Raw genomic sequence first — 12,042 nt, forward strand, 5'->3', positions numbered from 1 at the left:
AAGGTGGGAGAGAGTATATCTCTGACTTATCCATGGAGAAGCCCTGTTACAGGTAAGAAACCTCATTTTCCCTATTGCCAAGCAGGATATAATCAGCCACTCCCCAGTGGAGAGGGCAAGTGCAAATAATATTTATGTAGTTAATGGGCAGGCCTGCACCAGGTGCTATGCTATGGCAGGTTGAAGCAAGTAAGACAAATGCATTCTGGAAGGCAATCTGTTCCAAGGAGCTTTTAGGTCCAGAGGACAGACCCTAGTAAGACAAGGCTGCAAATGTAGGACCAGAGGATCATGTGGCTGCTTTGCAGGTGTCAATTATGGGGGAAGAGCGAAAATTGTTTATTGACATGGAATTTACTCTAACGGATTCCTTTCAATGGTAAAAGTCATGGGTGAAGGAGTGACCCTTTGAAGGGGGGCAGACTCAAGAAAAATGTCAGGAAGTATTTTTTTCACGGAGAGAGTGGTGGATGCTTGGAATGCCCTCCCGCGGGAGGTGGTGGAGAGGAAAACGGTAACGGAATTCAAACATGCGTGGGATAAGCATAAAGGAATCCTGCTCAGAAGGAAGGGATCCCCAGAAGCTTAGCCGGTGGTGGGAGGCGGGGATAGTGCTGGGCAGACTTAGTCTGTGCCAGAGCCAGTGGTGGGAGGCGGGGCGGGGATAGTGCTGGGCAGACTTATATGGTCTGTGCCCTGAAAAATACAGGTACAAATCAAGGTAAGGTATACACAAAAAATGGCACATGTGAGTTTATCTTGTTGGGCAGACTAGATGGACCGTGCAGGTCTTTTTCTACTAATTTTTTTTTTGTGATAAGATAGATCAGCTCCTGCAGTGTCACCTGTTTCAGGGTCTGGAAGCATATTAGTTGAGGATAGAAAGAGATTAAGGCTCATCCTGGTTTATGAACAAAAAGGCGTAAGCAAGGGGGGGGGGAGGAACAAAGGAATCATGCCAGCAGTGACTCGGGTTATATAAATAAAACTCAGCAGGTAATAAGCTAATTATTTCAGTTAGCCACCCCGAGAGAACAAAGAGAATTAATAAAACTTAATGTGCACAATGAATTATGGGGATAATAGATTTAATTAGCTTTAGTTGCACGAATGTAAATGTCTTTCTTACACATATAATGAATTGGAGGGGGGGGGATGACAAGGAGTGCATCCCCTGGTTCCCCAAAATTATGATCACTTTGAGCCTGACATTCCTTGGAGTTTGAGGTGAAGCTCACTATTTCTGGGTGAGGGGCTATAGGCTATAAGGTATTTCTGGAATATCAAATAATTAGGTCCCCATCTGATGAATTGCAGGAGGGAATTCCACCATTTGGTACAGAGATAAGAGAATCCCGACATGTAAAGTGACTTGTAGATCACATTTTTGCAGATGAGATTGTGGAAGGTTAGATAATCTCTTGCTAATGGTGGAGATGAATTAAAGGTTGCATATAATCGGGGGTTAAACCATATAGAGTTTTGAAAATAAATTTGCATAGTTTGAATGTTAGCTTTAATTGGGAGCCAGTGTAACTTTATAAGCCAAGGGGCTGCACTTTCAAATCTCGTAGCCTTGTAGACTAATCTGGCTGCTATATTTTGAGCCGTCTGCAGTTTTTTTCAAGGAAGATTCCTTACAGCCAGCATAAATGGCATTACAATAAAGTGTTATAATACTAATGTTTGTACTAAGGTTCTAAACATATCATTAGGGAAGAGATGCCTAATTCTTTTTAGTTTTCACATTGCTTTAAAGGTTTTTGTGATAGCTGCTTGGACTTGGATGTTGAATAACATGTAGGAATCAATTATTATACCAAGGATTAAAACTGTTAGTATGTACTGAGTGTGGTAAAAGCTTCTGTTATAAGCACCGGAAGGGCAGTGAACATGGTAAAGCTGATGGCCTCTCCAGAAAGGAAGAGCCAGAGCCACCCTGTTACTGGACTATTGAGATCCGATCAGCAGGAGAAAGTGACGCCATGCTAGCAAATGGTGGACTAAAGTCAGAGCTCCGAGCCAGCAGCCAGTGCAGAGCAAAAATACGATAAAATACCGGGAGAGAGGTGGAAAATCGACTCGGGGAGTGGAAGGAGAAAGCACCCGGAGGCGGGTAATGACATTTGCGAAGCACAAGACACCCAAAACCGAGAAGTTAGCGCATTGCCGGAAGGCACAGAACGGAGAAATGCAGGCGGGAAAAGATGGCACCGACAAGGAACGGGTGGAGCAGAAAAACACGGGGCAGCAGGCGAAGGGCAGCTTGGAAGCAGGAGTGGAGGTGGATCCAGAAGTATGGGGCCAGTTATGTAGCTGGTTTCAAGAGATAAAAACAGATCTTAAGGAAGTTCAGCAGGATTTTGCCCAACTGCGTGCAGATCTGCGAGGTGAAATCCAGGAGCTGGGTAACCGCGTGGCGGAAGTGGAAAACACAGTGGAAGAGCAAGCAGAGACCCTGAGCTCCGTTGAACAGCAACTAGCAGATCAAAAAACAGAGACTAAATACCTCGCGGAAAAACTGGAGGATCTGGAGAATCGGAGCAGACGCTCCAATATTAGAATCCGCGGACTGCCCGAAATGCCCGAATATCTTAACTGCGAGGAGGTAGTGCAGGCAATTGCGGCGTATCTGTTAACAACTACAGAGAAACCTCCAGATAAGTTAGCAATCAAAAGAGCGGGCACACTGGGCGATGGGAATGCGGAAAGCGAATCAACCCAAAGATATAATAGCCTGCTTCACGGAGTTTAAAATAAAAGAGCTTGTGATACGCAAAGCGAGAGCAGTAAATCCACTAATATGAGACAGCTTGTCAATTGAAATCTATCAGGATCTATCGGCGGCAACCCTAAAACGACGAAGTGAACTGAGACCTCTAACAACACAGCTGAGAGAGGATGGCATTGTATATAAATGAGATCCGATCAGCAGTCTGTAGAGGCCGCAGTCCACTTTTAATCACTTATATATACTTTATTTATTGTATTTGTACCCCACATTTTCCCACCTTTTTGCAGGCTCAATGTGGCTTACAGAGTATAGATATGATAATGTTGTTACATGATTTAAAAACAGTCGATCGTAAGCAGAGGTGAAAGAGGATTTAGATGGAAGGTGTTAGGTAAGGTCGTGTGAGAGGTGTATTTTTGGTGTACTTGGGTGGTTTAAGGAATGATTTGTTCCATTGAGGGTGACTTTTGTAGGCTTTGTTGAAGAGATGTGCTTTCAAAGCTTTGTGAAAGCTGGTTAGATTGGTCATGGTTTTCAGGGCCATGGGTAGTGCGTTCCAAGCAGTGGCGTAGCCAGAAGTCAATTTTTGGGTGGGCCAACAGGTTGGATGGGTGGGCACTAGACAGTGGTTTGCTGGTAAATGTTTAAGAACAGGCTCTCTCCCCGGTCCACCTCTGCGCCCCCCCCCCCCCCCCCCCCCCCAACTTCCCTCAATATTGCAGAGCTGGCTATGGCTGGGGAGAGAGCCTGGGGTGGGGGGAGGCAATGCATTACTCTCTCCAGGAAAAATAAAATTAAATGATCCCAGGTTCCAATCTAATTCATGTTTAATGTGGGATAAAATGCCATAAATAAGTAAATAAATAAAATCTTTTAATGTTGAGCACCTGATTCTCAAAGTGGACATATTCCAAACACTATAATGAAAATAAAATGATTTTTCCTATCTTTGTTGTCTGGTGACTTTGTTTTTCTTATCATGCTGGCCCAGTATCTGATTCTGCTGCTATCTGTCCTCTTAACTCCGTTTCCAGGGCTTCCTTTCAATTTATTTCTTTACTTTCCTCCTTTCTTCTTCATTTCTTGCTCTACATCCGTAAGTAAAAGCTGGGTCCTCCGCAGACTTGACTGTCCAGTGGATCCAGCTTCTGCCTATTTTCTCAATCCATGTGCAGTTTTTCTTTTCTCTTCCTTTTCCCTCATATCATCTCATTCCTCTCTCTTCCCTCCCCTCCATCCATGTTCAGAATTTCTTCTTTCTCCCCTCCATCCATGTGCATCTCCTTCCTGTCTTCCCTTCCTTCACCTCCATCCATGTGCATCTCCTTCCTCTGTCTTCCCTCCCCTCCATCCATGTTCAGAATTTCTTCTTTCTCCCCTCCATCCATGTGCATCTCCTTCCTGTCTTCCCTTCCTTCACCTCCATCCATGTCCAACAAATCTCCCTGCCCTCCCCTCCATCCACCCATGTCCAGGAACCCTCCTCTCTCCACTGCCCTCCCCTCCATCCACCTATGTCCAGCAACTCTCCTCTCCCCTGCCATCCCCTCTATCCACCCATGTCCAGCAACTCCCCTGCCCTCCATCCATCCATCCATATCCAGCAATTCTCCTCTCTCCCCTGCCCTCCCCTCCATGTCCAGCAATTTCTCCTCTCTCCCCTTTGAGCTTTGACCATCTCTCTCTCATTCCCTCTCCAGCACTCTCATTCCCCCCTCTGTGTCTCCCTTACCCAGTCTCCTAAATTCCTCCCCCATCTTTCACCCACTTCATTAGTCCCCCATACTCCGTACTCACCACCCCTCCCAGACCCATCCTTCCCTCTGCTTACCAACAATAAAGAACGACAACGTGGATGCAGGCAGCAGCTCGGGTTGCTTGCTGTGTTTTGAGTAAACGGCGACGGCTGCGCGGGGGAGTAGAAAAAAAGATTTTCTAAATGGCTTTCTTCCTTCTCTACTCGCAGCGGCGAACTGGTGGGCGGCGGCAATAAAAGTATAAAGCAGCCAGGCTCCTCGACTCCGTCCCGTCCTTCGCTTTCACTTCCCTGCCCTCCCAGCGTCCCGCCCGAAAGGAAATGACATCAGAGGAAGGCGGGACGCTGAGAGAGCAGGGAAGTGAAAGTGAAGGATGGGACGGAGTCGAGGAGCCTGGCTGCTTTATACTTTTATTGCCGCCGCCCACCAGTTCGCCGCTGCGAGTCTGGAGAGATCATCATCAGCTGAGCCAGAGTGGGTGCTGTTTCTGCCCTGGAGCCGTGGTCGCTAAGCTGGTGCAGTGTGTGGGCGCTTGGGTGGGCGGGCCTGAGGTGAAATTGCGTGGGCCTGGGCCCACCCTGGCCCACCCGTAGCTACGCCCCTGGTTCCAAGACTGTGTGCTTTTGTATGCAAAGGTAGTAGCATAAGCCTGTTTGTATTTCATTCCTTTACAGATGGGGAAGTTCAGATTGAGTCCACTTTTAAAGGTAATCACTTATATATACTGTCATCTACCAACATTTGCTTATTTCCGATCTGACGAAGAAGGGCAACCTTCGAAAGCTAATCAAGAAATGTATTAAGTTATGTCCAATAAAAAAAGGTATCAACTTATTTTCTTTTACATGTTTTATTTCTATTGATTGCCAGCTACAATAAGTTTTAAGCTGTTTTAGTGATATGCAATGAATTCCTTCAAAAAGGTGGTAAATAAATCCTAATAAATAAATTTTATTTGTTGCATTTGTATCCCACATTTTCCCACCTATTTGCAGGCTCAATGTGGCTTACGGAGTCCTGTTATGGCATTGTCATTCCAGGATATCAGATACAATTAGTGATGTAAACAAGTTAAGTAAAGGGAGAAAGAAGAGCTTTAGGGGGAAAGTACAGAGGGTAGATAAAATCCCCTTCTTTCTCCACTTTCTAAAGCACTGCCTATCCAACTGGACCAGCTTTAGACTTTTTACAGATGGACCCCCCCCCAATAACGGATAGGCTCGTGCAGTCTCGTGCACTCAATCTAACCTCCTTGCTCGCGGCATATCAAAAAGTAGCAGGGGCCAGGCACAACAGAACAACACTCCTTGTTAAGGTAGGATCCGGGAGATCCGACTTTTATGGGTAGTTCCTGCCACTGTTCCCTGACGGCCCACTTTAACTGTAACACCACTCTGTGCCGTGTGTCTCCTGTGGCGGAAGTTGGGTTTCGCCGCTGGAACCGGAGCTGGCGTTTTGTTGACAGTTTTGGAGTGTGTTTGATTCGGGTTGTTTTTTATTTAGCCAGGGAAGATGATTAAAGCTATCTTGGTATTTAATAACCATGGGAAACCACGTCTTATGCGCTTCTATCAGCATTTCGTAAGTGTGTAGTGCTGGCCGCCAGATGGCGATGGGGGGAGGGGAGTCCCGTGTTAGGGGCAGCACTGGGACACAGAGACTACTGGGATGATGAGCCCAGGCCCTGTTATAGAGCAGCGACCTAGAGAAATTGTTTAAGCTGACAGGGTTCAGATAACTCATTTGCAATGCCAGTTTTCACACGTGTTGAGAGCATAATACATACAATTATTAAACTATGATTCATTATGGAGTTATTTTCTAGTTACCTTGATTTGCATAGTAAAAAAGGTGGTTTTAGCAAATCAAAATAATAAATGATAAACCGATAAAGTAGAGATAACAGTATGATAAAATTACAAGGTGGAGAGAGCACAATAATAAGGACAGCTCCCTGGTCAGAAAATGTTGGTAGTCTGGTGGCAAGATTCAGCCTATTTAACTGATGCTTCCCATAGGACAAAGTGTATATAGAGATTTTATGCTGCATGCTTTTCTGAGAGGTTTTTGATTTTCTCTGTCAGCTTTGGGCAATGTAAATCCGATACTATTTGTATAGTATTTGAGAAGAAACATTTCTGTTTGTTATAGAGTCTGTTTTGTTAGGGTTTCCAGTTCCATTTTCTGTTTCTGGGTTCTTATTCTGAAGTTAGAGGGGATTTGTGTTTTGCTTGTGTGATCAAGATGAGGTGTCCTGGTACTGTGTAATTTTTATGTAGGGATCTATAGTAGTTCAGTGTGTTCAGTTTTACAATCTGTATTTGCCAGTAGGAGGTGCATTGGGATTTTAGGGCACATTTCACTGTCTGCAGTAGTGTGTTTTCATAGATTGAGTTGTAGTTGTTGAGTTCTGCTGTTTGGTGTTATTGTTGGTTTTCCTGTTACAAGCTTGTTAAGTTTGTGCTGAATGTTTTTGGTTTTTGTTGGTGTTTTATGCTACTTCACTGAATGCCTCATAGTGGAAGAAGTTTGTGTTGTGGTTATTGAGATGACACCATAATTTGTTCTTTTTGAGTAGTATGGGAAACATCCTAATACTGGTTTTCCTCTGTTGTTGTGGGTGTTTCTGTATTTGCAGCACTGGAGGTGTAGGATTTCTGTTGGTGTCTTAGACTTCACAAGAGGACTGGTTGAATGTTGCTATCAAATCATTCTAACAGTAGTTCTACGGTCTGTGCCAGAGCCGGTGATTGGGAGGCGGGGATAGTGCTGGGCAGACTTATACGGTCTGTGCCAGAGCCGGTGGTGGGAGGCGGGACTGGAGGTTGGGAGGCGGGGATAGTGCTGGGCAGACTTATACAGTCTGTGCCAGAGCCGGTGGCGGGGCTGGTGGTTGGGAGGCGGGGATAGTGCTGGGTAGACTTATACGGTCTGTGCCCTGAAGAGCACAGGTACAAATCAAAGTAGGGTATACACAAAAAGTAGCAGACATGAGTTGTCTTGTTGGGCAGACTGGATGGACCATGCAGGTCTTTTTTCTGCCGTCATCTACTATGTTACTAGTGGGGAAGGCTTATATTCATCCAGAAGTTTCTCTGTCACATGACTGACAAGTTTTTCTTATAGTATGTTTGTTGCCAGTTTTAAACTCCCAGCTGCACAATCTCAGGCCAAGGTATACTCATCTTCTTGTTTATTTAGAAAGAATTTTAATCTGTGTTGAATTATTTTGCCTAAATAGAAATGTTCCATTTCCCATTTTACTTATCAGGCCCATGATTTGCAGCAGGTTGCTAGCAGGTTTAGGTTTTTTTGTACATCTTCTGGGGTAGGAGATCAAATGATCAGATCATCTCTGTGTTGAAGTGTTTAATGTTATTTAGTTATAATCCGGAGGCTGAGGATCTCTCCAGTACAGTGAGGGAGATCATCGATACAGTTGTTATAGGGGATGGAGTTAGGGTTACATACCTGTCTTGGTCGTCTTTTCCTCTCTGTCAGTGTCTGTTTGCACATTGTTGTTTTGTTTTTAGGTTACAGATGATGTGTGTGTATATTTATTTTGTTCTAATTTCCTATGCAGATTCAGTTCTACCAACATAATCATCAAAAACATGTTAAAATAAAACAATACAGTTAAATTACAACAACATTTTTTGTTTTCTCTTTATCTTCTCCTTTTTCTTTATCCATTATCTTTTCCTTTAATGTTTTTGGTCTCATGCATTACACCAATGGTCTCTAATTGTTCTCATACCTCACACTAACATTATCGGCTTTCGTCTGACCTAGAATGTAAACTGCACTGAATGAGTGGTATACAAGAATTGATTTGATTTGATATCTTACTTATACTCTTCCATTTTTCTTTTCCTCCCCTCCTGCTCCTAAATCACTCATTTGTCTCCACTTCACCATAATTCTCTAATTTTCACCACTTGCACTCCTCCTCCACACCTCTCTTCTTGCTTATTTTTCTCTACACCACCTTCTTTCTCCGTCCTCTCTCCACTTCTGCCCCTTCCCACCCATCTCTCACCCTTCTCTCTCATCCCTTCTTTCCCCTTCATAACCTTATTGTCTTTTTCATCTTTTCTCCTTCCTTTATCTCTCCCTCCTCAAATCCACCTCTCATCTCTCTCCTTTCTCCCATCTGTTTTCTTCCTCTCCTCTTCAACATTTTCTATTTCTGCCCTTTCTTATGGCACACACTCTCTCAGTTTCCTTCCTGTCCTGGAACCTTTTCTTCCCTCTTTTCCCCCTCCCAGGTCCAGGATCAGTTACTCTCTCTGCGCCCCCATAAGGTCCAGCATCTCTCCTGTCTCTTTTTCATCCCTCCCCCCACCACCTCCAAGTCCTGCATCTCTTCCCTTCCTCCTCCCAACTGACCAGCCTCTCTCCCTCTTCTTCCTGCCCCAGGATCAGCACCTTTCCCTCCCTGCACATCCCCACCCCAGCGGAGCATATTTCCTCTTCTCTGTTTCCTCCAAGTTCAGCATGTTGCCTCCCTCCTTCTCTTCTTGCCCCACGGCCCAGCATCTCATACTTCCCTTCCTGCCAGGTTAGCAACAGCTAATTTAAAAGCGAGAATCATCATTGCGGAGCCTTTCTGCTCCCATGCCGCTGAAGGACCTACTCTATAAGGTAACACGAAGTGCGTGTCTGAAGGTGTGAGATGACAGGGCTTCGGTAGCATGGGAATGTGAAGATCTCTATCACTGCCCTAATAGGAAGGAAGTTATGAAAGGGAGAGAGGCTGTTGGGCAGGTGGGGGAGAAGGGAATAGAAAATGGGGTAGCAATGAAATTTAGACAATGCTTGCCTGAAGCGTTTGGGGGGACATTCCTTCTCCCCCTGCCCAAACTATGCCCACGAAGAGTACATGGATTTAATTATATCTTAGGGTTTTTTCCCACTAGTTCCAGTATGCAGTAGTACAACATTGAGGCCAGGATGCCCAATAGAATGTAAAGTTTCTTGAAAGTTAATAAACTGCAAATATTTTCATCAAAGAGGTGCTTTTAATAAATTTATTAATCACTGTAAGGAAAAGATGTGATTAGTAGTTCAGTGCTTTGGGAGCAATCCAGTCAGTCTTGTGAGCAGACTTTTCCTTTTCAGTAGGAATTATAGTATTCATTTGTGGAGGACATTCTAGAATAGTTTGATGTTACTCTTGGTACACATCCCTCTGTAATTGGTTAGTGATATCCTCATTTGCTCAGTCATCTTGCAGTCTCTGGCTTTCAAATTGTCGGTGTAGTTTTCTGCAGTCCGGCTTTCAAATTGTCAGTGTAGTTTTCTGCAGTCCAGTACTGTGAGGCATGTTTGAAAACCAGCTTTATCAAGTAGGTAAAAGCTGTCAGGGACTCCTACTACCAAAGCCAGCCTGGGGACTGTGCAGCAGCAGAGGAAGCCAGTGACTGTGCTGCTTCCTTTTTCTTGTAGGATTCACCAGAGAGGAGGAGCAGGCCCAGGATCATTAGAGGCTTTCATAGTCTTCCCGTACCAAGAACAGATGCATCATAAGTGCAGATGAACCTTTATATTTATACTCAGTGGAAATAGCAGAAGAAGGGGGTACTGGGGACAGAGAGGAACTAAAGTTTTCTAATGCAAAAAACTACTATATAGAGGTTAAATATACTCTATCTAGTGCCAAAGCTGTCTTGGTGGGTATATCTTAACCTACACCTTCCCAATTGTAGAGGAATTAATTACAAGACCTACTAAGCATCCAGTTTCTCCTTTTTGGGTAGCCAGCTTTGGAACGCTCTACCAAGACCAATCCGATTTAATAAACGACTACTTACCCTTTAGAAAAATGCTGAAAGCTCATCTCTTTAAGCAAGCCTACCCTAATGACCCAACATAATCTTACCAACCTCCACTCCCAATTCTGTTCTGACTTAGATACCGACCTCCCATCTTTCTCTTCTCCATCTCTCCTTACTTCTATCCCTCCTTATCCCTTTTCTCCCAAATCATACTATCCTATCTTGTCTAACCTCTCTTTTCCTAGTCATGTATTATCAAGCTCAACTTATCATACACTACCAAGCCCAACTTTACATTGTTTCACTACTGTTTTTGAAATTTCTATTCTATAACTTTGTATTGCAAATTACTATGTAAGCCGCATTGAGCCTGCATTGTGTGGGAAAGCGCGGGGTACAAATGTAATAAATAAATAAATAATATATAGCTTTAGATATTCTAAAGTGGGAAAAGTTGAGAAGTGTGTCACTGTAGGAGAATCTACTATTCCACTTTAGTATGGCCTCAAACACTGTGATCACTCTCCTTCTGGATACAATTCTATGTTTCTGAAGGTTAGGGAAGCAAAAATCAGCCCTTGTGTTAGGCTTTCTTGCTGCTGCCCTTGTTAAGACTGCTGAGATAAACGGAATTACGTTAAAAGGCGGAGTCCTACTAAAAATACAAGAGCATTGCTTTCGTTCTGCTACTCCTGCTTATATTGCATAATACTTCAAAGTCGGACCACATTTCATCCTAACCAACTAGAGGTTTCTTTTCTTGTTCTCTCTAAGGCTGAAGACATGCAACAGCAAATAGTACGTGAGACTTTTCATCTGGTTTCAAAGCGGGATGAAAATGTTTGTAACTTCTTGGAAGGTGGAAGGTAAGTTCCTAGGGTTCAGATCTTGGGCCCCATATTACTCAGTATCTTTGTTGGCAGTCATCAGATTTAATTTTTTTTCATGTGTGCGGATGACATACAGCTGCTTACTACCTTGGATGACTACTTCCGTTTCTATCTCTAGCTTCTCCTCTAAGATGGTTAAAATTGCCGACAGGCAAACTAGAAGCAGATTAAGATTAAAGCTTGGAAAGACTTGTTGCTATTTGTTATCTTGATTCTCTTCATCTTCCATACTGTCCATGCCCTCTTGGTGGTGTTCCATAGATTCTTTAAGACTTGGTTAAAATGCTTCAAAACTTGCTTGATAAGCATCTTGCCTTGGACCTATAGATTACCAGCATCATTATAAAATCTCTTTTTATTTGAAATATATACTGTATGTTGTTTACTTGATAAGGGGTCTTCACATTCTCCATATGATTCTTGTAATACTTGTGATTACATTATATCAAGGCTTGAAATCATCCCAGTGGAGAAAACTTCAAACCATCCAGAACACTCTAGATAAGTTACTGTTTGGGGCTAAGAAATATTATATTAGCTTTCTCCTCCGTGATGAATATCCTATTCTATAGGATCCCTTCAGTGGTGTGCTGGAGCAGGCTCTCACAGGCTCTCGAGAGCCGTTTGTTAAGTTTTTAAGAATTTTGGGAGCCGGTTCTCCATGGCTACTTTAACAAATGGATCCCAAAATGTGGGCTTGGTCCCCTCCTGAATTCTCTTTTTCTTTGCTGGCGAGAGAGAGAGCCCCCTGTTAACAATTTACCAGCACACCCCTGGATCCCTTTCCAAATTCTTATCATATATCAGATTTTCTATTCCAGCCTACCACTTTTCTTAGCTGTCAACTCATTCCTCTTGTCCTTAGTGAGGTCTCCATTCATCTC

General features: G+C 43.7%; 1 protein-coding gene across 2 annotated transcripts in view; it reads left to right on the forward strand.

Annotated features, from left to right (window-relative positions):
* The first annotated feature begins 5,897 nt into the window (after positions 1–5,897).
* LOC115459869 (AP-3 complex subunit sigma-2) overlaps positions 5,898–12,042 on the forward strand; it is a 123,937-nt gene continuing 117,792 nt past the window's right edge. Inside the window, exons 1-2 of one of the 2 annotated variants that reach the window (XM_030189676.1) lie at positions 5,898–6,072; positions 11,043–11,134. In XM_030189676.1, the coding sequence (XP_030045536.1) occupies positions 6,004–6,072; positions 11,043–11,134 (161 nt within the window). In that variant the 5' untranslated portion in view covers positions 5,898–6,003. Of the gene's footprint in view, positions 6,073–7,567; positions 7,667–11,042; positions 11,135–12,042 lie in introns of those variants that run through there. The other variant, XM_030189677.1, reaches the window with a different exon arrangement.

This window comes from Microcaecilia unicolor, chromosome 1, assembly GCF_901765095.1.
Source record: "Microcaecilia unicolor chromosome 1, aMicUni1.1, whole genome shotgun sequence".
NCBI classification, from domain to species: domain Eukaryota; kingdom Metazoa; phylum Chordata; class Amphibia; order Gymnophiona; family Siphonopidae; genus Microcaecilia; species Microcaecilia unicolor.